Source organism: Lutjanus erythropterus, chromosome 18 (genome assembly GCF_056507025.1).
Source record: "Lutjanus erythropterus isolate fLutEry1 chromosome 18, fLutEry1.hap2, whole genome shotgun sequence".
NCBI classification, from domain to species: Eukaryota; Metazoa; Chordata; class Actinopteri; order Lutjaniformes; family Lutjanidae; genus Lutjanus; species Lutjanus erythropterus.
Genome location: NC_139334.1, coordinates 366506 through 393215, shown reverse-complemented (window position 1 = coordinate 393215; position 26710 = coordinate 366506). Strand labels below are relative to the sequence as shown.

The 26710-nt window shown below is 44.6% G+C and overlaps 4 protein-coding genes and 3 non-coding genes across 7 annotated transcripts; 5 read left to right on the top strand and 2 right to left on the bottom strand.

The window, feature by feature from the left end:
- The first annotated feature begins 3096 nt into the window (after nucleotides 1-3096).
- On the top strand, nucleotides 3097-10070 carry dkc1 (dyskeratosis congenita 1, dyskerin). Its single transcript, XM_084742488.1, has 15 exons — nucleotides 3097-3189; nucleotides 5004-5056; nucleotides 5143-5229; nucleotides 5921-6012; nucleotides 6103-6287; nucleotides 6453-6517; nucleotides 6956-7082; nucleotides 7393-7523; nucleotides 7756-7899; nucleotides 8198-8318; nucleotides 8530-8648; nucleotides 8728-8831; nucleotides 9145-9187; nucleotides 9470-9649; nucleotides 9801-10070. The coding sequence occupies exons 1-15, from the start codon at nucleotides 3174-3176 to the stop codon at nucleotides 9864-9866; spliced, it is 1533 nt and encodes a 510-aa protein (XP_084598614.1). The 5' UTR covers nucleotides 3097-3173; the 3' UTR covers nucleotides 9867-10070.
- Nucleotides 5390-5587, top strand: LOC146310392 (small nucleolar RNA SNORD17). Its single transcript, XR_014772381.1, has one exon. It is a non-coding gene; the product is annotated as a small nucleolar RNA SNORD17 (small nucleolar RNA).
- LOC146310391 (small nucleolar RNA SNORD83) lies at nucleotides 7960-8037 on the top strand. The gene has a single exon (XR_014772371.1). It is a non-coding gene; the product is annotated as a small nucleolar RNA SNORD83 (small nucleolar RNA).
- LOC146310390 (small nucleolar RNA SNORD83) lies at nucleotides 8376-8453 on the top strand. The gene has a single exon (XR_014772372.1). It is a non-coding gene; the product is annotated as a small nucleolar RNA SNORD83 (small nucleolar RNA).
- Nucleotides 10071-11491: 1421 nt separating the features above from the next.
- On the bottom strand, nucleotides 11492-15510 carry LOC146310388 (uncharacterized). Its single transcript, XM_084742486.1, has 4 exons — nucleotides 13796-15510; nucleotides 13511-13705; nucleotides 12622-12832; nucleotides 11492-12335 (listed from the first exon to the last, which is right to left on the bottom strand). Exons 1-4 carry the CDS (start codon nucleotides 14448-14450, stop codon nucleotides 12101-12103), a joined length of 1296 nt encoding a protein of 431 aa, XP_084598612.1. The 5' UTR covers nucleotides 14451-15510; the 3' UTR covers nucleotides 11492-12100.
- Nucleotides 15511-15708: 198 nt separating this feature from the next.
- cinp (cyclin dependent kinase 2 interacting protein) lies at nucleotides 15709-18126 on the top strand. The gene is made up of 5 exons (XM_084742487.1): nucleotides 15709-15839; nucleotides 16845-17022; nucleotides 17122-17260; nucleotides 17352-17481; nucleotides 17605-18126. The coding sequence occupies exons 1-5, from the start codon at nucleotides 15833-15835 to the stop codon at nucleotides 17805-17807; spliced, it is 657 nt and encodes a 218-aa protein (XP_084598613.1). The 5' UTR covers nucleotides 15709-15832; the 3' UTR covers nucleotides 17808-18126.
- A 1935-nt stretch (nucleotides 18127-20061) lies between these two features.
- znf839 (zinc finger protein 839) lies at nucleotides 20062-26689 on the bottom strand. Its single transcript, XM_084742485.1, has 10 exons — nucleotides 25886-26689; nucleotides 23516-24625; nucleotides 23275-23406; nucleotides 22996-23109; nucleotides 22797-22889; nucleotides 22490-22636; nucleotides 22296-22400; nucleotides 21745-21832; nucleotides 21527-21653; nucleotides 20062-21151 (listed from the first exon to the last, which is right to left on the bottom strand). Exons 1-10 carry the CDS (start codon nucleotides 26687-26689, stop codon nucleotides 20689-20691), a joined length of 3183 nt encoding a protein of 1060 aa, XP_084598611.1. The 3' UTR covers nucleotides 20062-20688.
- Between the last annotated feature and the right edge of the window lie 21 nt (nucleotides 26690-26710).

Below are 26710 nucleotides of genomic sequence, written 5' to 3'. Positions count from 1 at the left end.
TTTTAACTTTCAGCTTCCTGCCTGATGCAGCTCACAAATTCATTCAAATTCATTTCTATGCTGAAGGTTTTAAAGGTGTTTCTATAGACTTTGTGTAGCAGAGTGGTTCTACAAACAAGCTTCTGTAAACGCATCATGAAAACAATACAGCATGTACTGATAGTAGAAAATGTACTTTGTCATTTGTACTTTTGAATACTTAAGTATTTTTAAAAGCAAGAACTCTAGTATTTTAACTCCTTTAAGTAAAATGTTGACTGAACAACTTTCACGTGTAGTTGAGTAATATTTGACCAGGAGTCTCTGTACTCTGACTCAAGTACTGGGTTTGAGTTCTTTGTCCACCACTGATAAGAACTACATAGAAATTAGAGCTGCTTATCATCAATAATCAGTGACCACCTGTTTTGATAATTGTTTTATCTTAAGAAAAAATTCAGCTTGTTAAATGTGAATATTTTCTGTTTTCTCTTCTCCTCTCTGACAGTAGACTGAATATCTAAAACAAGACATTTGAAGACGTCTTCTTGGACTTTGGGAAACACACTTGAACTATTTTCTGACATTTTATGAATCAAACCACTAATCGAGTAATCAAAAGAATAACTGACAGATGCAGCTGTAGTAGTAGTAAAAATAAGTCTTTTTTTCTGCATCATAAGCACTTTTACTTTTGATACTTTAAATAAACCTTGCTGACACAAATGTACTTTAACTCAAAGTATTTCTAAAGTATGGTATATACTACTGTTAAATAAAGAATCTGAATCAAACGGTCTCTTTCTGTTTAATGACCTCCAGCTCCAGAGCTGAACCTGGAGAGGACAGCCTACATGAAGACGAGGCTCTGATGCAGCACGTCAGTCCCAGAGACATGGACGCTGTGGCGAGACACTGCTGCTGTCCACAGTCACGCTTTAATGTCATGTTTGATGTAAATCTGTCTGTCTTTCTCTGTGTTTTTCTTCTCGCTCTGATTTCAGGATTTGACGACTTTGTCTTTGAGGTAGACACAACTTTAACGTGTTGCTCTGCACTGAATGATTCTCCACATCTGTTTCACTTCATTTTCACTAAACGCAGCTGCTTTTCCTCCTCAAACATCATCATGTGCTGCTTTTTGCATGATAGCATTTAATGGGTAACGAGTTTTTGTGTCGAAGTGAGAAACAAAGACAAGTATTGAGTGACAAACAGGCTGCAGTGTCAGTGCTGACTTTTCCACTCCCAGTCAGAGTTCTGGTTAAACTGGTCTGAGTCCAAATCAACGCCGAGCATCATTACGACACCTGTTCACTGGTCACATTAGAAAGTTTCTTCCTTCATCACTCTTATCTTGTCACACATGAATTTGAAAAACTGTTGTTTCCATCAGTCACTTACACACAGAAACATGTGAAGACAGGGTCCAGATTGAAACCAGTGATGGAAAGAGGACTGAACATTTATACTCAAGTACAAGAACGGTTCCATTACAGAACTATGACTCAGGTGAAAGTACTGGTGTTAGAAATGTCACCCTCACCTCCTCCAACTAGGGCTGCAAATTTTGTGTTTTCCTTAACCGATAGATTAATAGTTGAAAATGCCAACAATCAATTAATCATTAATCATTTATAAGATGCTTTTTTTGGTCATTTTAAGTTTAAGTTTCTTTATTTAACAAATGGCTCCACCAGATAAAACAATGTGAAATGAGGTGCAGTGCCATTTCTGACTGATTGATTAAATATCCATGAATACATTTGTAATTGTTTAAATTCTCAATGGCGATTAATCGATTCATCTATTAATCGTGCTGCTGCAGTGTTTTATTTTTCATCCATATGTCCTGGTTTTCATTGGCCTGTTTGTGATCAGATCACCTGATTGGCTACTAAAATTCAGATGAAAGGTTTGGATATTAAACAAAAAAGCATCATGTTACTGAGTGTGTTTGTTGTCAAGATGACTGATATGATTCACCTGAAAGACACAGAATATGGCCAAAGGTTTCTGAATACTATTGTCTATAATAATAATAATAATAATTATTATTATTATTATTATAATAATGAAGTACATGTCTAGTTTGCTCTGTCACTTTTACTACCTGCAGTTTTCTGCTTTTTATTAGATCTTTTAGTTCTAAGAATTTACCTTTTGTAATTCCCTTTATAGGTTTTTTAATGCAATACTTTCAATTTTTCATTCTTTTTCATTTTATTTAATTTAGGAATTTATGCATATTTGTTTTGTTTTTTATTCAGTGTTGTTGTTTTTAACTACATACTATCAATCACTTGGAGTTGCATGTTATGTATAAAAGGTGCTATTTAAATAAAAGCTATTCTCCTTCTTCTTCTGTTATTATTATTATTATCATTATCATTATTATTATTATTATTATTAAGAAATTGTTTTACCTGTTTTTTTTTTACCATACAGCCTCTCTGTAGCATCACTGTTAATGTTAGCTAACTTAAAGGAGCAGTGTGTAACTTTTTGTGACATCTAGTGGTCAGACTGCAGATTGCAACCCCTCCATTTCCAAGAGTACGGTGGCTGTCACGGGACAAAATGGTGGCGTTAACGCTCACGTTGACTGGTCCGTCATGTGACGAGGTTTGTTTATGAAGATAATTTCAGAAAATGTTTTTATTATTAGTAAAACTGTAGCTAACATGGAAGGTTCTACCTAGAACCACCTGTGACACGTTTCACCAAGAACCCCCTGTGAGAGGTTCTACTGAGAACCCTTTTATAGTGTAATGGATCCACAAGGGACCTTCCCTGGAGGTTCTATCCAGAACCTTTCCACTTTCAACAAGAACCTACCCAGGGGGTTCCACTGAGAACGTTTTTGTATTCCAAGGATTTTATGAAGAACCCAATAACCCAGTCTTCACAAACCCTTTATTCCAGAAAGGTTTCTTCAGAAGCAAATTATTCTGGGTAGAACCACAGCCCTTCAGGAAGAACTCTTGTGGAACCCTAGCCTATAGAACATTTAAAGGTTCTACACATTACACTTCAGTATAAAGTCATGATGTTACACTCTCCGTACAGTAGGTGGCGGTTGTTTGTAGTCCACCAATAAACCACTGAAGAAGAAGAAGAAGAAGAAGAAGAAGGGGGAGGAGACGGAAGAAGAACGTCGCAGTGTTTCCGTGCGCTCAGTCTCTCAGTTCAACATGGCGGACACAGAAGGTGAGTGTGCTGCACGTTTCTCTGGAAACATCTGAACTTTTTCTAATTTAACATTTGCATTAACAACGTAACGTTTAACCGAAGCTGGTTAAAGTGCGCGAACGGAGTCTGTTACTGTCCGCTTTTTAAACTCGTCCTCGCGCTCTTTATGTCTGCGTCTGACGCCAAACTCCATACAGAAAAAAGTTATTTTAACATGCGCGCACATTTTAATTAAAGCCACTCGGTGTTTCGTTGTGGTTTTTAACCCACACGCTGCTGTTTGACAATTCGGCGCCCGTTTCGTGTGTAAACTCTCAGTAATGTGGAGACTGTTGGAGGTTTTCCAGCCGGGGGGCCTGTTCACTCCTCCTGCAGGAGACACGTGTGGAGGCTCAGATATGACCAAAATCTGAGGCGAGTTCTGAATGTGCAGAAACGAACCGGTTAGAAATCAAACTCAGACACGTTTAACTCTCGAGAATCAACCTGAGCGTCTCTGCTGAGTCGATCTGTTATTGATCGTCAAACTCTGATCAATTTCCTGTATCGATCTCTGCCGTGTGTCTCATGTTGATCAATTCTGGGTTGTTTGAACACTTCACACTGGCCTGTTAGCTCTGCATGCTAGCATGATGCTAACAACCACGTGTTGTGGGAGAGTCCACGTGGGCTCTTTCTGTAGGACCTCATTAATAAATAATAAGCTGAAACAAACTTTAAAGAAACTCAAAACAAATGAAAACAAACTTTGAAATATTTAGATCATTTAAGACTTTTCTCTTTAATTCAGATTTATTCACATTTAAACTTAAGCGTTTGTACAAAGTTTAGTAAATTTTAACTTGTGTTTTCAAGGTTGGTGAAGAGATGGTTTCAGTGGTGTTTCATCCTGAATCTTTTAAATGAAATTGTCATATTTGTTATTCACAGCGAGATAAATCCTGTTGGTCCCAAAATAAAAAGGCACCAGATCCTCAATAATCTGAAAAACTTTAAAGAAACTGAGATGAAACATGAGACAGAATTGAAATCACCAGTTGCCAAAGATTCTCGAGCATCTCTTAAATTTCAGATCAGGGCTGCCTGATTAATCAAATACTGTCACCATCACAATATTCAAAGAGAAAAAGCTTTGAAAAACGTTTAAAACTGCAACAAAACAGAACTATGACGTTCTGCAGAGACGTCCTGATCTGCAGATCTTTCTTCTTCTTCGCCACATTAGTTCTATGAAAGTTCTGGAGAAACTGCAGAACGAAACATTCATTGATAAATGTATTTTTAGTTGGTTAAATTAACTGCAATCAATAGAGACACAACACTAAAAAGTTGCGGTACAGTAATACCATGATGAAGAAATCAGTGATTTGATATTTATTGCAATAACTGTCCTTTATTAAGAAACTTAATGTGTAAAGCTGCTTTTCACTCTGAATTTAAAGTGCTTTTGTTTTCATTATGCAGTAAAAGTAGAAGCCGTGACCTGAGCATGTGCAAAAAATATCAGCAGTCTTTGACAGTGAACGTGTAAATTATTTATAGTTGCAACAGTCGGAGGTCAGCCTTTTATAAAATGAATAATAAAAAAAAATAAATGTAATCTTGCAGCAGCTATTTTCACAGTTCAGTACAATAAGATCACAATTTGTGTCCCAACATTTTACTTTCATGTGTCCCGATTTCAGATGAACTCACTTTAAAAGTGATAAAATAAAAGCAGGATGTTTTCTCATCTCTTCTTCTGTCAGGACGACCTGAACATATCTGATTTTTAACCTCAGGTTGTTTTTTTCCATCATAATGAATCTGTTTGTGTGATTGTGTGTCTCCAGTATCAGTGAAGAAGAAGAAGAAGGTGAAGAAAGTCGGCGACGATGAAGTCGGGGTGAGTGCGACGATCTTTAATAAAACCAGCCGAGGTGTTTTTTTTCCTCTGGATGAAATGAAAACTGTTTGTTTGTTGTCGAGCAGGAGATTCAACAGAGCGGAGACTTCTTCATCAAACCAGAGTCTAAAGTCGCCTCTCTGGACACGTCCCAGTGGCCCCTGCTGCTGAAGGTAACTGTTGAACTAAAATCTACTGAACGTTTGACGGATAAAACTGAAAATAAAAATGGAATCATGATTCTGGTGGAGGGCGTCGGTGTATGAAGAGATGAATCTGTTTATCCAGTCTGACATCTTTATAATCTGTAACTTGTCCTGGAGTCTTCAGCCTGTGAAGTGATGAATCAGTTTATCCATTCTCTGAGCGCCCGTCTCGTCGTGGTCTGTGCCTCTGCTCCCGTTCTGGGGGCGGGGCCTCTCCGCCGTGGTTCCGACATCGTTCCGGCGTTCTGCCGGACGAAGACCGGAAACCACATGGAGAGAAGGACTCGATGTGACGTCCGCCAAGACGATTTCTTGTTCTGATCACATGACGCTGAGACTTTAAGGGAACCAGAACACATTTATCCATTTAGGTCACAATAATCAGTCAAAACATTTACGTTATTCATGTTTTCATAATTAATGAGTCAATAATAGATTTGTGTAGAATGAATTACTAAATAATAGAACAGAAAATTCAATTTAAAATGTTAAAAATCTAAATGAAGCAGTTCAGCTTTCAGAGCAATCAATGAGCTGCAGACAAAAGATGGACAGGACTATCAAAGTAAGAGTCTGGCTCTGACTTCCTGTCGATCCTCTTCATGCAGGAAGTCGACAAACCTGCAAACAGTCTGACGTTTAATTTTGTTTCCTGCAGAATTTTGATAAACTGAACATCCGGACGGCTCATTACACTCCTCTACCGAGCGGCAGCAACCCACTGAAGAGGAACATCCAGGATTATGTCAGGTAAATGCTAAGCTAACATGCTAACACCACTCTGGTCTCTTTAAATAGAAACATCCAATCATGTTGATCGTGTTTCCTGCCTCCTGATAGGTCGGGCTTCATCAACCTGGACAAGCCAGCGAACCCGTCGTCTCACGAGGTCGTGGCGTGGATCAGGAGGATCCTGCGGGTAGAGAAGACGGGTCACAGCGGGACGCTTGACCCAAAGGTCACCGGCTGTCTGATCGTCTGTGTGGATCGGGCCACGCGATTGGTCAAGTCCCAGCAGAGCGCCGGTACAGAGACGACCACTTCCTGTTTGTTGTTGCTGTCGGAATAAGAGCTTGTAAAACTGTCCTTTAACTAATCTCTGTGATGGTGAATGTCTCCACCCGGCCGGCAGGCGTGTGAGCACAGTAAAACCCAGCGGCCCCCCTCACTACTCTCTGTGTGTGTTGCAGGTAAAGAGTATGTGGGGATCGTTCGGCTGCACAATGCGATAGAGAGCGAACACACTCTGGTTCGGGTGAGTGTGAGAACTTCTGCTGGACGGCTGATCGATTTGATTGACAAACTGATTGAAACCATTTTGAAACAAGAACCAACTAAACTCCACTGACAAAATCAGTATTTTTACTTCAGAACACAGGAGTTGTTGGTCTTGTTTGTTTGTGGTGTTGTGTGACTTTGGTGTTTTAAAACTTTAATTCGGCCTCATCAAAGTCGCACAATAACAAACAAACAAGACGAGACCAACAACCCCTGTGTTGTGAGGTAGAATTGGTGATTTCACCTATGGCGTTTGGTTGGCGATGGAACACTTTTCACTTCTGTGACTTCAGAATGAGACGTGATTCTGTTCAGTACAAACAGGCCTGTAGTTTAATCAATAGAAACTGAGATTGTTCGCTCTGATTGGTCGGTTGTGTCTGTCATGTGACCCCCCGCTGACTCTTGTCTGCAGGCGCTGGAGACGCTGACCGGCGCTCTGTTTCAGCGGCCACCGTTGATCGCCGCCGTGAAACGTCAGCTGAGAGTCCGAACGATCTACGAGAGCAAACTGATCGAATACGACCCTGAGAGGAGGCTGGGTAGGATCATTTATCAATACCTAATAATCAATATGTGCATGTTGATCGTTAGTTCTTCCATCAGACTCTGGTTCAGGTTTTAGTTTTCACAGGTTTAAATCAGCAAATCAAATCTTTTATAACGTTAAATCGACTGCTAACTGATCGATGAGTTTGATTGATCGATAAGTTGTCTCAATTGGTTTTAATGTCAAAGAATTTAAAATGCAAACTCTGTTCAGTCTGAAGTTTTTTTTTTTGTTTGGGGTTTTGTGTTGGAACGGTGGGGTTGCAGTTCAGTGATGTCACAGGTCACATGACTGTGTTGCAGGAATCTTCTGGGTGAGCTGCGAGGCGGGGACGTACATCAGGACTCTGTGCGTCCACCTGGGCCTGATGCTCGGGGTCGGCGGTCAGATGCAGGAGCTGCGACGGGTCCGGTCAGGCGTGCTGGGCGAGAAGGTCAGCATCACTTCCTGTCGAGCTGTGACCTGATTGGTCGATCTCAAAGTTGTTGAGTTCAGGCCGGCTGCTCGGTGCGGGTCTGTTAATTGAACTTTGGAACAGAAAGCTGCAGCAGAGACGCAGACTACATCACCTGTAGACACTGTGGAACCTCACCGCTGCTGACATCATCATGACCTCGCTCTGTCGCTGATGACATCACACTGACATCATGTCTTGTCTTTGTCAGGACCACATGGTTACGATGCACGACGTGCTGGACGCTCAGTGGCAGTTCGATCACAACAAAGACGAGTCGTACCTGAGGAGAGTCATCTTCCCTCTGGAGAAGCTGCTCGTGTCCCACAAACGCCTCGTGATGAAGGACAGCGCTGTGAGTCTTCATCGTCCTCGAACGTGTGTGTGTGTGTGTGTGTGTGTGTGTGTGTGTGAAGCCACATGATGACTGGAGTAGCGTCAGTAGCTCTCTGGGCTGTGATGACCTGCTATCTATCACCCTTTCCTGATGGCTTTCAGATTAAATCTCGTGAGCCGAATGTGACAGATGCTGGATTTTTGTTGCTGATGAGATTAGAGCTGCACCGATCAATCAATGAATCGGTTATGAAACAATCCAGTGTTCTAACTAGATTTATACCAACAACGAAAAATAACTGTCGTCGTGTCTCCAGGTGAACGCCATCTGTTACGGGGCTAAGATCATGCTGCCGGGTGTCCTCAGGTATGAAGACGGCATCGAGCTGAACCAGGATATTGTCGTCATAACAACCAAGGGCGAGGCCATCTGCACAGGTAAGGCTGTACACAGGTGTGTGTGTGTGTGTGTGTGTGTGTGTGTGTGTGTGTGGGGCCACATGATGACGGGAGTAGCGTCAGTAGCTCTCTGGGCTGTGATGACCTGCTATCTATCACCCTTTCCTGATGGCTTCACTGAGGAGTAGAACTCATTTCAGATGAAATCATCTTTAATATTTAAATTATTAACGAGGCTGTTCTCCTCCAGCTGTGGCTCTGATGACGACAGCTGTGATCTCCACCTGTGATCACGGCGTTGTGGCGAAGATAAAGAGGGTCATCATGGAGAGGGATACGTATCCTCGGAAGTGGGGCCTGGGACCTAAGGTACGCCTTCAGTTATCGATCACTTCCTGTCGAGACCTCTTTAATAAATTGTCGGTGTTAACGAGTTTGCTTTTACCAGGCGAGTCAGAAGAAGCTCATGATCCAGAAGGGACTCCTCGACAAACACGGGAAACCGAACGGCAGCACGCCGGACGACTGGAAGAGCCAATACGTCGACTACAGGTACGCTCGCCTGAGGAGGGCGGGGCAGATACGTGTAACGGTGGTAGACAGACGGGTGTCTCCTGGGCGCAGACAGTTATCCCTCACCGAGCTGCTGTGCTCTCTGAGGGAGTCAGTCTGCTACAGAAACTTTCAGGTGTTGAGCCTCTTTGCTCCGCTGTTCGCTGAGCTGCAGCTCCCCTGAAGACAGTGATGTCATCATCATGACCAGTGATGTCACAGAGTGGTGACATCATACTGCTCTGCATGTTCAATTTAAATGTTGAGATAATGTTTAAAACCTTCATTAAAAAGTGTTTGTTTTGATTGACAGCGTCTCCAAGGCAACAGAGGAGTCATGTGACACTACAGCAAAGGTAAGCTCACCTTATCAGGGAATCATGTGACTGTTTGAACAGGTACTGGTAGAATCTGGTTCAGACTGGTTATCGGTAGAGATCTGAAATACAAACTGTAGAGATAGATAGATAGATAGATAGATAGATAGATAGATAGATAGATCGATCACCTGACATTTTAAAAGGTGTTGTACCTGTCAGTCAGTGATGTCACATGACGGTGAGGTGGCAGGTGGGCGGTACAGGATGTTTTAGGAGGCTGTAAAACGCTCTCTGACCCTTGACCTTTGTGCTCTGCAGAGGAAGAGAGAAGCAACAGACAGCGACGGTGAAGCCACGACGACGCCCAACACGCCGTCTGCAGAAGACATGAAGAAAGAGAAGAAGAAAAAGAAGAAAGAGAAGAGGGCAAAACTGGAGGAGGCGGAGCCTGAAGAGGCAGCAGCAGCAGAGCCCGAGGAGGCGGAGCCTGAGACAGAGGTGAGTTTAAAGTGAAGATGGTAACCAGGGTTCCTACAGTCTGGAATTTAATTTTATTCAATTTTTTTTTTTCTTGCATTGTGACATCATAAATCAAATTTAAGTTTTAAAACTTCAGTTTCAGTCCACTCATGAAGTTTGTCTCCTGCAGGTTGTTGAAAGCGCCAAGAAGAAGAAAAAGAAGAAGAAACAGAAAGACGGTGATGCGTCAGAGTGATGACAGATCAACGGGTGAAGAGGAAACTGTCAGACTCCGCCCACTGCCACGCTTGTCTGAATGCAAAGCATTCTGGGAGTTAAATAATGGACTGCATGAACGCAGGAAGAAGAGGCTGTCTTGTTTTTTTTATATAAATCTTATTTTGTTTTTTCAGCTGTAAATACCTGAACAGGAAGTCTGTTTGTAATTTTCAAAATAAAAGTGTTTTCTGTATTTGTCTTCAGTTGTCAGTCTGCTGTTTATAACAAATTGGCACCAGGGAGGCTAATGGTATGAACATAAACAAGCTAACAGTGATGTCATTTTCACCTCAAATGTTCCAGAAAAAAAAAGTTCCTGGAAACTTTCAGCAGCATCGTTGCTGCTTCCTGGGCGTGGCTCCACCTGAGCTGTTTGATTGGTTTAAAGAAATGCAAATAAAGCAGGGTGGTGTTTTGTTTTCTTGTCCCCTCTGTAGCAGAATGTGAGGAACCCAACTTTTATCCAGCGCTGAGCGCCGTGGAGACGTCTCTGTGAAACGAAGTGACCTCATAACTTTTTGTGGAATAAAGATATCGGACACATAATTGTTCCAACCAGACTATTTTTTTAAATGAAACATGTAAATACAAGTGTGGAGGAGCCTAATCTGTTTTTCCAGAGCAATATATTCTATAGTGTCTTGGTGGTATTGATCTGCTTAGGCCCCGCCTCTTTGCACCCCTTAAAACGTGCAGCCATTTATTTTACCCAGAAACAATGAAAGAATAATTTTTAATGATTGTAATCCGTGTGAGCTGAGCGAGGAGTGGAGCAGCGCTCACACACCGAGTGCGACGAATGTCTGACACTTTGTTCAGTCAAACCTCAGCTGGTGGAATCTCGAGTTCACAAAGTATTTTAAAAAAGAACCTGAGGTCACGGTGGTTTATCAACTCTGTAAAACTAACGGATGATAATAATGTGGAGGTGAACGTCCGTTTTACTTCAAGTCCAGTTTGTGTACTTTTGAATACTTTATCAAGTGTTAATGAAGTGTTGACATGATTTAAAACTTTATACACTGCAGACTAAAATATCTGTCTCAGTAACAGACAGACGCTCGTCTCTGTCATGATGAAGAGTCCAGACTGTGTCTCTCCTCTTCATGTCCTCGGTGTGTTTACTGTCTGCTGTGATCTAAAACATCCTCACTGATGGAAATTATCCTGCTGCTTTAATATAAAACCATGAATATCAAAAACCGTTCATTCATTATATAGACTGATCTGAATAAAAGTGAAGATTTTTCCCCTCGGATCAGGAACAGCACCAGGATTTCAGTTTCAGACGAGCCACAGTAACATCTGGTGGATCTGATCTGACCGTCTCACTTTAACAAAAATGACTGATGCTGTTGAGGACGACTAACACGTCCAGCTGATTATGACACTTAAAATCTTTTTAAAAGACAGTTTCAGTGCAGAGAGAACTTATTTTTTCACTGCGTCAGTTTGTATTTACTTCAAGTGGAACAGGATATCTCCTCATCTGTATGTTCACTGTGGATCAAGTAGATCAATACATCAGTTCATTAAGAAAACTGACGTGTAGATACTGAAGTTTTTGGTGCGTTCTGGCCGACAGGCTGGAGGCAGGCGGAGCGAGGAGCAGAAACTGTCATGGCTCCGCCCACAGGCTCTGTGTTCACTGATGTTTAATATAATTAACATGAATGACTTCATACATTAAGAGACTTTTTCATGACTTTTTAAAACATTTACTAAAATACTCTAAAAAAAACTTCAAGGCAAATATTCTTTTTGAGTTTTAAGTTTTACATAGATGAACAAAAAACTTGTGCTGAGCTGTAATGTTTTGTTGAGATAATTTAGTTTTGGGTTTTTAACAAATAGTTGCAATTGAAACTATTCAATTATTAATCAATATTCACTTGAATGAGTTTACTCAACAATTTTTAAGCGCAGTTTTAGCATACAGTACAACATATTTTTTTATTTCTACAACTCAAAGATTCTAGTTTTTCTCTGAAGAAAAATAAATTATCCCAAAAGAGTTTAAGTTTGATTCACGGCCCAAAATAAAATATAAATTTAATTTAATGAAGACAGTTGCCTTGAAATTATGGAGTTTTCTTTGATCTGATGATGCTGAACAACTTTACCCATCATGCAGCAGTGACGGCAGCTGACAGCAGTCAAACACAAAAAGGCACATTTATTTCAAATATATAAAATAAATATTTCAAACAATCAGACGCAGTGGCAGGTGAGCGGGTCTCTGTGCGAGCTGGTGAGGACTCGGACTCTGCGACCGGTCAGTTTCTGCAGGTCAGAGATCAGCCGCAGCAGACGAGGACTCGGCTCGTAGACGACCCAGCTCGGGTCGCTCGGGTCGGGCCTGTAGAACGAATCGAGAACCTCCAGAGTGTCGAGACGCTGCAGCTGCTGCAGACACAGGAAGTCATCGTCTGACACGTGATGGTGTCTGAAACACAGAAACACGAGGTCAACCAGCAGGTTGCTATGGTTACTGTATGTTTCCTTCTGTAGTTTTTGTTTATTTAACCAATAAAAGTCGAGTGAAACTTTGATTTATTTTAATCAAATGTAACATCTGACACTTTGAAATGTTTTTTATTGCGTGTTTGGTTTTAACTTCATGCTTTTAGTTCTGCTTGAGTTTCCTTCCTGCAAAGTGTTGTCTGCTCCTTTGGTCGTTACTAGTTACTCACCACACAGTTTTTCCCTCCCTTTCTCTTACAGTGACTCACCTGATCCGGAGCGTCCTCAGGTGAGGGAACAGCTGTGGGAGGAGCCTGACCAGGTTGGAGGAGGAGCCCCAGGGCTCCAGGTGCAGGTGTTCCAGGTGAGGAGCTCTGTGTGAGACCACCTGCAGGTCTTCAGGCTGCAGATCCACACACAGAGTCAGACTGAGGAGGGAGGATGGCAGCAGGTCGGCGTACATCACCAGAGGATGGCCTCCTATTGGACAGACAGAGTGAGGTCAGAGTGTGCAGGTAAACTACACAGTTCACCTGGAGCTGATGTTAGCCGACACACAGTAGAATCACATTAGAGTGACAGTAGACTCACAGCAGAATCACAGTAGACTCACAGTAGACTCACAGCAGAGTGACAGTAGAGTGACAGTAGACTCACAGTAGAATCACAGTAGAGTGACAGTAGACTCACAGTAGAGTGACAGTAGACTCACAGTAGAATCACAGCAGAGTGACAGTAGAGTGACAGTAGACTCACAGTAGAGTGACAGTAGACTCACAGTAGAATCACAGTAGAGTGACAGTAGACTCACAGTAGACTCACAGCAGAGTGACAGTAGACTCACAGTAGAGTGACAGTAGAGTGACAGTAGAGTGACAGCAGAATCACAGTAGAGTGACAGTAGACTCACAGTAGAATCACAGTAGAGTGACAGTAGAATCACAGTAGAGTGACAGTAGACTCACAGTAGAGTGACAGTAGAATCACAGTAGAATCACAGCAGAGTGACAGTAGAATCACAGTAGAGTGACAGTAGACTCACAGTAGAATCACAGTAGAGTGACAGTAGAGTGACAGTAGACTCACAGTAGAGTGACAGTAGAATCACAGTAGACTCACAGTAGAGTGACAGTAGAGTGACAGTATGATGAGACCCACCGTGCACACTGAGGCTGCGGAGCTGAGGTAGTGATGTCAGCCATGTTTGCAGGTGACAGGTGGGTCCAGGTACGGAGTACAGGTGGAAGACTGACAGGTTACGGAGGCGGGACAAAGGCTGCAGAACTTCCTGTGTCACCACGGCGTCATAGTTCAACAACTGCAGGTCAGTCAGCTGCAGAGTGCCGTCACCTGCTGGAAGACAAACACATCACACCTGTCAGCACACCTGATTAACTGTTTAACTAACCGTTTATCTCTGTGTGTGTGTGTCTGTGTCTTTACCTGTGAGGTGGGCGGGGCTGAAGAAGTCATGTGACAGCGTCTTGTAGGTGATCATGGTCCAGGACAGGTGTTTGAGCTCAGTCAGGTGGGTCAGGACGCCGCTGAGCGTCGGGACTCTCAGACTGCCATCGTGATGCAGCAGCAGCGAGGTGAGACGGGTCAGCTGACTGATGGCGGCCAGCAGGTGAGATGCGGAGCAGGTGAGCTGCACGTTACAAAGGCTGAGCTGCGTCAGCTGACAACTTAAAGGAAACAGGAAGTCCATGCTCTTCAGTGGTGTGGAACAAGAAGTGATGGACAGACGCTGCAGCCAGTGGAACAGGTTCAGCTCATCGACTCCGCCTTCCCTCCAGTCGTCCAATCGCAGGGCATCGAGAGCAGGGAGCCAGGTAGAGAGCTGCTTCAGGTATTTCCTCTTACCTGAGCGCACTGACACGCTGCCCACGTGCCTCTGAGCCAGGCTGCGCCAGAACGGATGGTTGTACCGCGAGAACTGACGCAGCACGACACTGAAACCTCGCCAAAGGGGGCGGGACTTGTCCAGCAGGTGTCTGAAGTGAGAGCAGGTGCAGCGCACGCTCAGTTTGTCTTTCCAGGACAGGAAGCTGAACACCTGTAGCCACAGCTCAGCAGGAAGCTGCAGCACTGACGTCATCACGGCGAGAACACGTCAACAACACGTCAGCAACTGACACTGAGATCTGAACGCCACATCAGTTCAATGAATCGATTATTGATAATTTCCGACGATGTGTGACTCTCCACATCTCTCCTGCTTCTTCTTCTTCTTCTTCTGCTGCTACTTCCGGCTGTGTCCGTGAGCAGAGAGTGTGTGTCAGCGGAGAGATGTCTCACTCTGACTGTTTCTGCTGAGCTCAGGATGTTGTGGTGATATTTATAATATTTAATGCACGCGCGTGAATATAATAAACAGCAGAGATCGCATGTTGTCAGTGTTTTGTCTCACGTTGATCTTGTTTCTGCTCTCGGACAGGACACAGAGTGAGACCTCTTCTTAGCTATAAAAGATCCCGTCCACGTGATGACGTCACTGTCAGTAAATGACGTCAGGGACAGTTTAATAAAATGACCCCTAAAAAGGAGCAGACTGTAACTGAGATTGTCGAGACGGTCTGAATATGTTTAGATTCTGATTCGTTAAACATGATCCTGTGACAGTTAGATGAAATATTATAAACAAAGAAAAGATAAATTATGTTTTAATAATCATCAATTAATAAGTAATAATTTAATAAACACATTTTCTCAACACAGAGGTTCAATTTGGAACTTAGATATAAAATAAAACATTGTTTACTGACAGCTGGGTTTAAAAATAATAATATTTTGTTTGTGACACAAATGAAAACAGACTTTTAATTAAAAAATATTCAAGAAATATAGAATTCCAGAGATTCAGAGAAGGTTTGCTGTTGCAGCTTCCGGTCTTTATTGCCATGAGGTGGTGCGTTTGAGGTAAATTTGATTTAATTTTGTTAGATTTTTTTTAGCTTAACAGACCAAAAAATAAAAAAAAGAGAGCCACAGCTCTAAACAAAGAAACAAAACATTTAATTAATCCAGTTAACCAGGTGTTCGCAAAATTATGTGAAAATATGAAAATATAATTTCTTTTGTAGTAATGAAGCCGAAAATATTCATTAATAGTCATTTATTATAGGAATGTATTTGTTATTTTGTTGTAAGTAGAACATTTCTTTAAAACACTGCAGTTCAGCTGTTAGGGAAAAAAATATATTTATTTAATTGTTTTTATGATAAAAAGTGAACTCGCGGTTAAAATGATAAAATCTATTTTAAATCCTTTTATCTTTTTTTATTTTGTATGGAAAATATAAAGTGTAAATGGACTCAAAGAAACCAAAAGTACAAGTTAAAGTTCTCGATCAGCAGGAGGCGCTGACGCGCCGTGGAGGAGGAGCTCCACCACAGAAGAAGAAGCGCGGCAGCAGAAAGACGAAGAAGAAATGCGGAAGTGCACAGCTCGATGTGGAGCTGAGAAGATTTATCGATCAGATGGAAGGTGAGTGACTATTTACAAACCCGCACATGATCACATGATCGATCGTCGACCCGCAGCTCTGTCTGGTGTTCCTGTAACCTGTGATCGATAGATTTATTGATGAGAGGATGAAACCTGCACGAGGCTCCGCGTGTTAAACAGCAGCTTTACTGATCCTGGTCCGAACTGCTCAGTCTTAGTTAGGACCAGTCTTTAGACTGGACTTTACATCGACCAGACTTAATCCTGTCTGAACTCCGTCTCAGCAAAGTGAACACACACCAGGCTGTGGCTGTTGCCTGGCAGCGTGCGTTGCTAGGATACATTGTTACTAGGGATAATAACAATTCATCGATAATTGATTAATTGGATGTTAATAATTTGATCAATCATGTAAAATTTAATCGAGCCACTATTACAGAAACATGTGAAACATGAAGCTCTTTATATGTTTCAGAGGCTCCACTCTTAGAAATAAGGGTTCCCAAGGGTTCCTCTTGAAGGGCTGTGGTTCTACCCACAACTCTTTTCTTCTGAAGAACCATTTTTGGAAGGAAAGGGTTTGTCAAGAGTTCTTTCTATCATAATATAAAAAGGTTCTTGGTAGAACACCCTGCATGTGTTCTAGATAAAACCCTTGGAATATAAAGAAGGATCTCAATAGAACCCCGTCGGTGGATTCTTGTTAGCACCCTTAGAAAGGTAGAGACGTTCTGGATAGAACCTCCACAGAACATTTTTCATCATGTTATATCTTCTTCATCGTTACCTTTTACATTGTTTTCAGCCTTACGTCTGTCCGCATCTGTCTGTCCGCGTCTGTCTGTCCGCATCTGTCTGTCCACATCTGTCTGTCTGTCTGTCTGTCCACATCTGTCTGTCTGTCCACGTCTGTCTGTCTATGTCTGTCTATCTACGTCTGTCCACGTCTGTCCACCTCCAGGTGTCTCTACAGTTTATTCTCTGTGAGACTAAAACTATGAAAACAAATAACTTTGGTCGTAAACATGTCTGTGTGTCTCTCAGGTCAGCCAGGTGACATCACAGCGACGTCAGCAAACAGGAAGTGCTCTGCTGTCACAGGAAGTGCCCGAAAGATCAAAGACAATGCTGCTGACTGGCACAACCTGATGATGAGGTGGGAAAAACTCAACGATGAAGGATTCAGTGTGGCGGGAAACATCGTAAACATGAGGCTGTCACGGTGAGTTTGAGGAGTTTAATTACTCAAGTTTCATTTTGTTTTAGTTTTTGTTGTATCAGGAAATTTTTTTACTGTTTTAATCACTTGTCTCTCCGTCAGTTCTCGGGGCGATCAGCTGCTGCTGGTGGACGAGCCTTCATCGCCCTCATCGTCTTCGTCTGCTCCGTCGCAGCAGACAGGTGGCGCTGCAGAGCTGCAGGACGAGTGCCGCAAACTGCAGGACGTCATCGACAAAATGGTGACTCTTCCTGCACACGCTCAGTCGAGTCACAGTTTATAATATCTAGAACAAACTTTATACAGCCAGTGTTTGTTTCTGATGTTTTCAGGTCGCCGTGGTGACAAAGATGGAGCGTCTGATGACATCACAGCGATGCATTCAGGATCTGGAGGAGTTTCAGTTTGGACCCGAAGGAAGAAAGTTTCCTCTGTTTCACAGCTGGAACACCAAACTGTTTGGTGAGTTTACCTGTTCGCCGTGACACACCGGCTGTGAGCGTCTCACTGGGACTCACTGATGTCAGCAGACGTCTCATAACCAGGGGAGTCCTCCGGCGTCTCACTCGGTTCTTCTCGTTTCAGAGGAGTCGTCTCGGGTTCTGCTGGAGTCTTTCCGTCAGGAACTGAAGTTGAAGCAGCTGATCCTGGAGGAACTGGCTCACACCGCGACCTCTGACCTCTGCATGGTCTACCTGTCCTGCTGGCTGCACCAGCCCTTCACGCCCCCTCAGACCAGGCTGAACCTGGAGGCTCTGCTGCTGGAGACCGGGCACCGCCCACTGTGATGTCATCTGTCTTCCAGAGTCACGTGATCAACATCGTGGTCATCCCCAAGGGTACAGGTGTTAGCCTGTTAGCTTAGCCCAGAGACCAGAGGCCGAGGGAGAAACTGTCTGATGAACACACCTGGTTTATTGAACAGGTGTAGAACCAGAACTGTTCTATTGATCAGCTGATTGACTTTAACTCTTCGACGTCCGTCTGCAGGTGTGTTTCTGTTCGAGCCGCTCGAGTCTCTGAAGCCTGGAGTTCAATGTGAATATTTAGAAATGTCTAAATATTTATTAATTGCCATCAGAAAGTAAATAAATGTATAATATAGCAGAGATGCTGCAGTTTTCCTTCAAAAGGTTCAAACGTTCTCTTCCTGAATTGTCCAAAACAAAAGTCTGAATTGAGAACAAAGTCCAAATTCAGGGAATAAAGTCAAGATTGAGTTTAAAGTGCGCACTGAGAATAACAACCAAAGTCTGAGAGAAATTCTAAAAAAGTTCTAAAAGTGAAGTCAAAACTTTCTTCTCAGAATTCTGACATTTCTCTGAATTTTGACTTAAAGGTTAGAACTGAAATAAAACTCCATCAGAATGTGCAGAGACCCTGAAACGCCACTGCGAGTTTTTCCTGATGGCGGACTTCCTGTTTCGCCACAGCCGAACGAAACACGGCAACCGAAGAGCGACGAGAGGAAAACATAAACCGACGTCCCGACGTCACGTCTCAATCTGTAGTCCAAGAAACAAAACAGGAAACGGCTCTGAGCAAGGTCAGAAACGTGCACGGTCACCTTGTCTGATGACATCACGATGACATCATTCCACAGAGTCGAGTTTGTCACATTTGTTTATTGGAGGAACATGAAATGTGTTTAATGCATTCAGCACTCGAACGATCAACATGACACATCGGTTTAATGTCCTCCAAACTGCTTCAGTCCGTCCTCACACCGACTCTCCAAACAAAGACAAACGTTCACTTGACGTTTGGAAAATGTTCCGCCGTGAAGTTTTATAAAAAGTAATAAAATAGTGCAACTTTTTTTAAACTTTGTTTTTCATATTTATCTACATATAAACAGCCAACTAATCAGTTTCTAGTTTTAAATGAACAACAAATCCAAATATGGAAACACTGAAAAACAAACAAAAAAACAAGTTTACAAATTTACAATCACTCCAGATTCCTTAAAAACCAGCCGCCGCTGACATCATCACAGGTGAGAACTGAGCCAACCAATCAAACGACGAGCTGAAGCGAGACGATAAATAAGACTGTTTGTTCGTGGCTGCTGAGTACAGGAGCCCAGAGAGGACAATAGGTGGAACTAATTGATTCTCCTTCTAATAACGTTGCTCATATTTTGATGCTGACTGTTAACCTGAGGTCAGGAGTTCATTGATCAGGAGATATTGATCAGGGGTCGTTTTACAGAAACTTTCTCTCTTGTATCTTAAGATATGAAGAGTCTAAGATAGGACTTTCCTTATCAATTTGATTAGACAAGCATATATTAATTATCGTTAGGAATCTTGTTTCAGATATATTAATCCTGAAGACTCAATCCAACATGGCTGCTTCTCTCATGTCACTGAACAAAACAACTTGTAACTTTTTAAATTCACTGACACAGAGGTGCGGGAGGTCGCTAACGTCTGTAGAGAAATCTAAAGACTTTAAATCTAACTAACTAACTCGGGAAATAAAAGACCGTGTCAACGCAATAAAAGAGCAGCCATACAAATTCAGCAAGTTAGCTAAAACCACCGTTAGCTACAGTTAGCCAACACTACTATTAGCTACTGTTAGCTAACACTACCGTTAGCTAGTCATGAAGTTGGCTGCTAGTAAAGGTGTAAAACTTAAAGTTAACTTGAAGTTTGGAGAGTTTATTTCAGATTCTGTAAAGTCGGGACGATAGCGCTTGTGTAAAACAATAAAACCTATCTTCAGCTAGGAATTTAAACTTGGGAGTCCCAGTTACCATGGTTACCAAACAGTTAGACAGGCTCTGCAAATGACTAAATGTCTGAAACATGGCCCTGGGTCTACTGATAACACCGGGGCTGAATTACGGACGCTGCCTGAGTTGCAGATATTAGCCACAGTAGCTAACTTACCCACCAGCTAATGGCAGCTAACGGTAATGTTCACTAACAGTAGCTAACGGTACTGTAGTCATAATATTAAGTGTAAATTTACCAAAAAGAACATCTTTGGATTTTTTTTCTATGTTTCAATGTGTTTCCATTTGTTTAAAAAAAAAAAAAAAAAAAAAAACATTTCTAAAGCTTAACTCGGGGAGATGAGAAATAAAGTGTTGGTTGCTAGGTAACAGACTTAAAAGGAATAAGCGATGTTGGATTGAATTTGCAGGATTTCCTGAGATGAAGACAGTTTGCTTCTGTGACACCAAACTGGGATAAATCCAGTCTTTGATGCTTCATATCTTAACTCAAGACTCGACAAAAGAAGTTTCTGTAAAGACGCCCGATCATCAGAAAACGTTTTTGTTCTCTCAGGTTGACGCCGTTTAAATATTAAATATGAGCAGCGAACAATAAAACAATAAGAACATGAAAATGAGGTCACGAGGAGCCTCGATCCGAGAAAACCTTCAGGAGGCCCAGTCTGATGAGGAGAGAGCGCCGCGTCGACTGAACGACGGCGGCGGTGTGAACGCTGACGCCGGTGTGATGTCAAAGGAGCAGTTTTTCTCCAGGTGTGAAATGCGTACAACAGAAACACCTGACACCGGCGGTGCAAAGAAACATCAACGCCCCCTGCAGGCAGCCTGCAGGTCAGAGCTCAGACCACCTTGTGGTTCTGGACTCTCCAGTCGGTGTGATGTGGTTCAGGTCCGGTCCAGATCAGTCTGGACTGTGTTCGGGTTCACTGTGGGGCTTTGGCCCCGTCAGACGCCTCGATGCCCAGCAGGGCCTGGACCGCCTCCAGGGGGACCCCCTCTGGTGTCTGGATGTGCATGGTAGTCCCGTCCGGCCCGTTGACAATCACGATCCGGTCTAGTCCAGGCTCTGCCATCTGGACTGTCAGACCCTCAGTCTGGATGTAGATCTCCTGACCCTCCTGCAGCTGTTTGGGCTCACTGTGGTCTGCAGAGGTGGACTGGGACTGGGTTTGGGAGGAGGACAGGGTCTGGGCTGAGCAGGTCTCAGGTGTCTTTGGGGTGGTCTCCGGATCTGAACCCAGAGCTTTCTCCAGCTCCTTCATCTGGGCTGTGATGTCGGTGGTGCTCAAGACCTGGTCTTGACTCACCGGAAGAGGCTCCTCCCCCTGATTCTCACTTGGGGTCACGTCCATGGGCGTGACAGGGGGCGGAGTCTGGATGGAGGAGCTGAAGGACCAGAGAGACAAGATCATTAGACCTGGTCCAGGTGTGAGACTCGACACACCAGAGTGGACCTCTGAATGTTCTTCACACAGACATATACACGTAGACGCTGCATTGGCCATCGTACATCAACGCGGCCGCCATATTGGACCAGATCAGACTGGTCTGTAAACAAATACAAGTAAACAAAGTAAATAAAAATGTATGATTGGGAACTGAAAGTCTGTAATTATTGGTTCCTGTAGGAGCCGCAGCTCCCTCATTTACATGCATCTGTTCACAGGTCAGTCCTGCCTCAACCAATATGGCGGCAGCGTTGACATATCACAGCAAAAGGACAAGGTGGACACTCGAGGACAGGGGACAGGGTCAGTTCACCTGGAGGCAGAGTCGGCAGTGGTGGTCAGCGGTTTGGATCCAGCCTGAATCACCAGAGGGGCCACAGAGACGGAGCAGGGCTTCAGAGAGGAGGTCGCAGGGGTCACAGGGGTCACAGTAGTCTCACCTTGGAAACAAGATGGCGGGAAGACATAAAGATCAGTTCAGTTCAAACTGTCTGACTCGGTACAGATGTGGTACAGATGCAGTAGCTGTACCTGTTCTTGGCGTCTCGATGCCATTCTGGTGAACTGTAACGCTGTTCTCCATCTTAAATCTCTTTGAAGGTGGCAGCATCTTGGAATTCTGGGAGACAGAATTTCTGAGTGAATAATACCGAACCTGGACTGAACCAGTTGACAGATCTGGGTCTCTGGAACCAGACTCTGAAGTTTACAAACCAAAGAAAGCGGAGGAAAATGTGGATGGAGCTTCTGGCTCTGAAAATTGAATCTGCATTCTCACTACGGTCCAGCAGGGGGCGACACCACTGACTGAAAACTTCTCCGTTGATTTATGAGCTCTGTTTCTGAGCAGGTTCTGGTTGTAAAAAAAAAACAAACAAGATGGCGACCCCTACATTGCCAAAGTTGAGGCTTTAGAACGGTCTTCCACATACCAATGGGTGATATCACAGTGGCTCCGCCCACTTTTCCTACTGTCTCTGGTGTAAACACATTAAAGAGACCCTCCAGAGACACCAGACTACCGGTAAACATACTGGAACCAGATCAAAACTGGATCCTGCTGAACCTGACAGCGTGTTTACCTCCATGTATCGGACGTTCTTACTGGTCAGACTGGAGCTGGGAGACGCTCCAGGGACCACCTTCATCCTGTTCACCTCATCCAGGATCCCCAGAGACCTGGCGACCTGCGGCACACAGCAGATCACAGAGTAGGACGCGGTAGATCACAGAGTGAATCGCAGTAGATCACAGAGTAGAGGACGGTAGAACTCACCTCGATGTTCCGGACCTCCAGTGGCGCAGCTCCGGCCTGTGGGCTGATGATGTAATCCTGAGCCGCCTGTCTCACCTGAGCCTGCAGGGACTCAAACTCACGGTAAATGTCTGGAAACCGAGTGCGAGCCGGAGCGCCGCGCTCCACCTGAAACAAGAGGACATAGAGGAAATAAATTCTTGTAATCACTTTTATGACTAAGAAATAAAACAAAATCAAATTCAGACTGCAGCCGAATTTCACTGGATATATGAACACACACGCACGCACGCACGCACGCACACACACACACACACAGAATGCGTACCTTTGCCAGCAGCAGCTCCCAGAGACTCAACATTTTCGTCAAACGAGGAAGAACAGTGTCCATCAGCTCCTCGTCCTCGCACTGCTCCACCAGCTGTAAACAACGCGTGGTTGTCATGGAAACACATCATGGTCACTTCATCGCATCTTAAAGAAAGGCTTTACTTTGAAAGTCTGTGTCTCCACTTCCTTCCTCTTACCTCCTGCAGCCGGTCTCGTCTCCTCTCTGCCTGCTGCTCAGCGGTTACCGTAGTGACGGCAATCTTCGGAGGCCGGCCGCGACGGCCCCGCCTACTGACAAGGCCCACCGTCACCTGAGAGAATCGACCAATCAAATTAACGGATTGAAACTGTTTTATTGGACAGGTGTGACTAACTCACCTGTTGAATGAAACACCTCCTGACTCGATCGTTTGTGATCAGATTCAAAATGATCAATAAAGGTCCAGTTTCTAAAACGCAGTTCTAAGTGATCTCACCTTAGGAGGCGGTCCCAATGATCTACCCCGTCCTCTGCCCCGTCCCCTGCCTCTCCCTCGTCCGCGGGGCCGGCCGGGGCCTCGATAATGGAGGCCCCTAAGTCCTACAGCTGCTGCTGGACCCCCCTCCACCTAAAAACAAAATAAAATAAACTACTTAGTAAATGACCAATCAGATTAATCATTAGAAATGTGATCATCCCCCCAGATCTGAGCTCTGATTGGTGGATATGTCTCTCACTCTGTTTGTTGCTGTGGCAGCAGGTTTGTCCTCCTTCCTGTCTTCCTCCTCCTCCTCCACTCTGACCGCTCCTGCCGTCGTCTCCTGCGATTGGCTGTCGTCTCTGACGGGGCGCGGCGTGTTGCTGGGCGGGTCGCCTGGTGGATCGGGCTCTCCGTGGGTCGGGTTCAGTTTGTAGTGCCGGTTCAGGCCTCCGGGGCCGATGTAGGCCTTGTCACAGGTCTGGCAGCGGTGGGACCGGGACTTGTGGCTGTAGGTGAGGGAGGGGGAGGAGCCAGGCACGGGAACATCTTTTCTCGCGGCCTCCTCCTCCTCCACGCTCATGTCGGAGTAGTCATCGGAGTCGGACTGGTGGCTGTCGGCGAGGTCCTCTGTCTTTATGAACTTGTAGTCTTTGGCTTTGTACTTCGGCGGTCTGGAGACACGACCGGATCTAGTCTGGACCTTTACAGCCTTCTTTTCTCTCTTCTTCGCCTTCTTCTCCTTCTCTTTTTCTCTGTCTCTGTCCTTCACTGTTGCGGCTGGGGTCACCAGGGGCGCAGCTACTGTGGCGGGTCGGGCAGCAGCGGGTGTGGCAGTCTGCACCGGGACCGTCGTGATGACGACAGGTGGTTTAACGGGATTCTTACAGGCAGTTGTCGTCGTGCCATTAGCAGCTGTTTTAATCAGCGGGATGCTGATGGTTTTAGCAGCAGATGTGGGCGGGGTCTTGACAATAGAGGGTGGAGGGGTCTTAACAGTGGAGGGCGCCTGGACTCTGATGGGCGATGCTGCAGGTTTCTGACCTGGACCGGAGGCGGTGCCTGCCGACGTCGTCGTCGTCTGACCTGTGACCTTGTGAACCAATGGGAGCAGAGATCCGACGACGGGGGTGGGGCTCTGCAGCAGCAGCTGGATGGGAGCGTCGCCTGGGCGCTGCTGCAGGAAGAACTGCTGCCCCTGCTGACCAACCACAGGCTGGATGTGGATGATCTGAGCGCTGCTCACGCTGCCATTGGCCGACAGCTTCACCTGCGGATGACTGACAGCTACAGTCTTCTGCTGGGGGGCGGAGCCGGGCTTCACTTCCTGTTTGGAGGGCACCTGGATCTGGATCCTGACGGGCTCCGACTAAAAGGACAGAAAAACAGATGACCAGTCAGAGACACAGTTCTTACTGAAGAGATCAGGATCTGAGGGTCAATCACTTGGTTTTCTAATCTTACTCATGTGATCGTATCACCAGGTAATTTAATAATTGATTAATCGATTCAGACCTTTTTCGAGCACAAATATCAAACATCTTCTGTTTGTAGCTTCTAGAATATGAAGATTTGGTGCTTTTCTCTCTTATTTCTAACAGTAAGTGAAGAGTCTTTGGGTTCTGAACTGTTGATCAGACAAAAGAAGACATTTCAAACAGGGCTGAACAATTAATCGAAATTTTATCAAAATCTCAATATGGCTCGGGGCAATTTTCATATCACAGGAGGTGCAATATGTGTGTCGAACTAACATTTTAATCTCTGCAAAAATCACACCAATAATATGTTTTAAATGAAAATAAGAATAATGAGGTAAAAAATTAGTATTACTCCTAATATCACAAATCATATTGCAATTGCAACATCAGTCAAAATAATAACAAATTAGATATTTTTTCAAAATTGCTCGGCCGTGTTTGAAGACATCACTTTGGGCTCTGCAAGCATTTTCATTTTTTTAAAAACATTTTATTGAACGAACGATTGTAGAAAATAATCATCAGAATAATTGATAATGAAAATAATTGTTAGTTGCAGCCCTGACCTTAACTTTCTCCCGCTTTTATTTTGTATGGTGGGCTCGTACGAGCGCACCACGTCATTTACCCACGGAAATACGAGCAATGAGTATCGATGCCTTTAAAGGTATTGAGCACTGATACCCAGATCTACATCTGTGTGTTCATGAGAATTACAAACCAGGATAATAATAATAGTAATACATTATAATTCCATGAGGCCTGTATGTTAGGAAGGGTTCCTTCATTAAACAACACGAAAGAGTGTTTTTAATTAAAAAAGTCCCTTGTGCGCACACCATCCCAACACACACACAGTTCAGACAGTGTGCACATGGCTTCAAGCTAAAACTCTACAGGTTTTAGGAGACTTGGATTACATCATATCTGAACACTGTTCACCGTTCACTTCCATTGTTTGGGAGATTCTGTAACACTGTTCTCCTTTGAAACTCCAGCAGAGTTTTGTGGATCAAAAAAACTAAACCTGACCTTCAGTCAGCGTGAGGGTGAGGAGATAATGAATGAGTTTTCATTTTTAGGCGGACTATCCCTTTAAAAAGCTGAAATCAGAGAATCTGGACTTTTTTCCTTAAAAAATGACTCACCACCTTCTGGACCACCTGTACCGGACTGCTGGTCTGCATGGCGAACTGCTGGGCGACACTCTTCAGCTGCTGGGAGGCGTTGTTCTGGGTGCTGCTGGTCTTTACGTTCTGCTGAGGAACCTGAACCTGCTTCTGCTGGGAGACCTGGACCTGCTGCTTCTGGACCTGCTGCGGGACCTGGACCTGCTGCTTCTGGGTCTGCTGGGGGACCTGGACGTGGACCTGCTGCTGGGACTTGGCGACCTGGTTGATGACCTGTTGCAGCTGACTCGGGTCCAGGGCTGCGGTGTTGTGGACGGGGATGGTTTTGACCAGCTGGCCCTGCTGGAGCAGCTGGGCGGCCTCGGTGTCGGACACCTGGACGACCTGCTGCTTGGTGAGCTGGTCCAGCAGAGCCTGCTGCTCCTCGGCGGTCAGTCCGGAGCCCTCCACCAGGCTGCCGTCGGGCTGCACGTAGATGATGGTGGTGTTGACCAGCTCCGGGCCCAGGCCGGTCAGCTCTGTGCCCACCAGGATGCTCTGTTCCTCCGAGCAGCTCTGTAACAAGTCCGTCAGCTGAGCTCCAGATCCAGCCCCCTGTGAATCCTCCCCGGGCAGACTGCTCCCTGTACCGGTCACTGTCTGTGAACCCTCCCCGGGCAGACTGCCCCCTGCACCGGTAACTGTCTGTGAACTCTCCCCTGGCTGGCTGCTCTGGTCGGCGGCCGCTGCAGATACATTCTCCGCGGTTTGGGCGCACTGAGCGGCGGGGGGCTGAGCTGTTATTGTGCTGGTCGAACCGCTGTCATCCTCGTTGTCCGCCATTTTGGCTGTGAGGCTAACTGT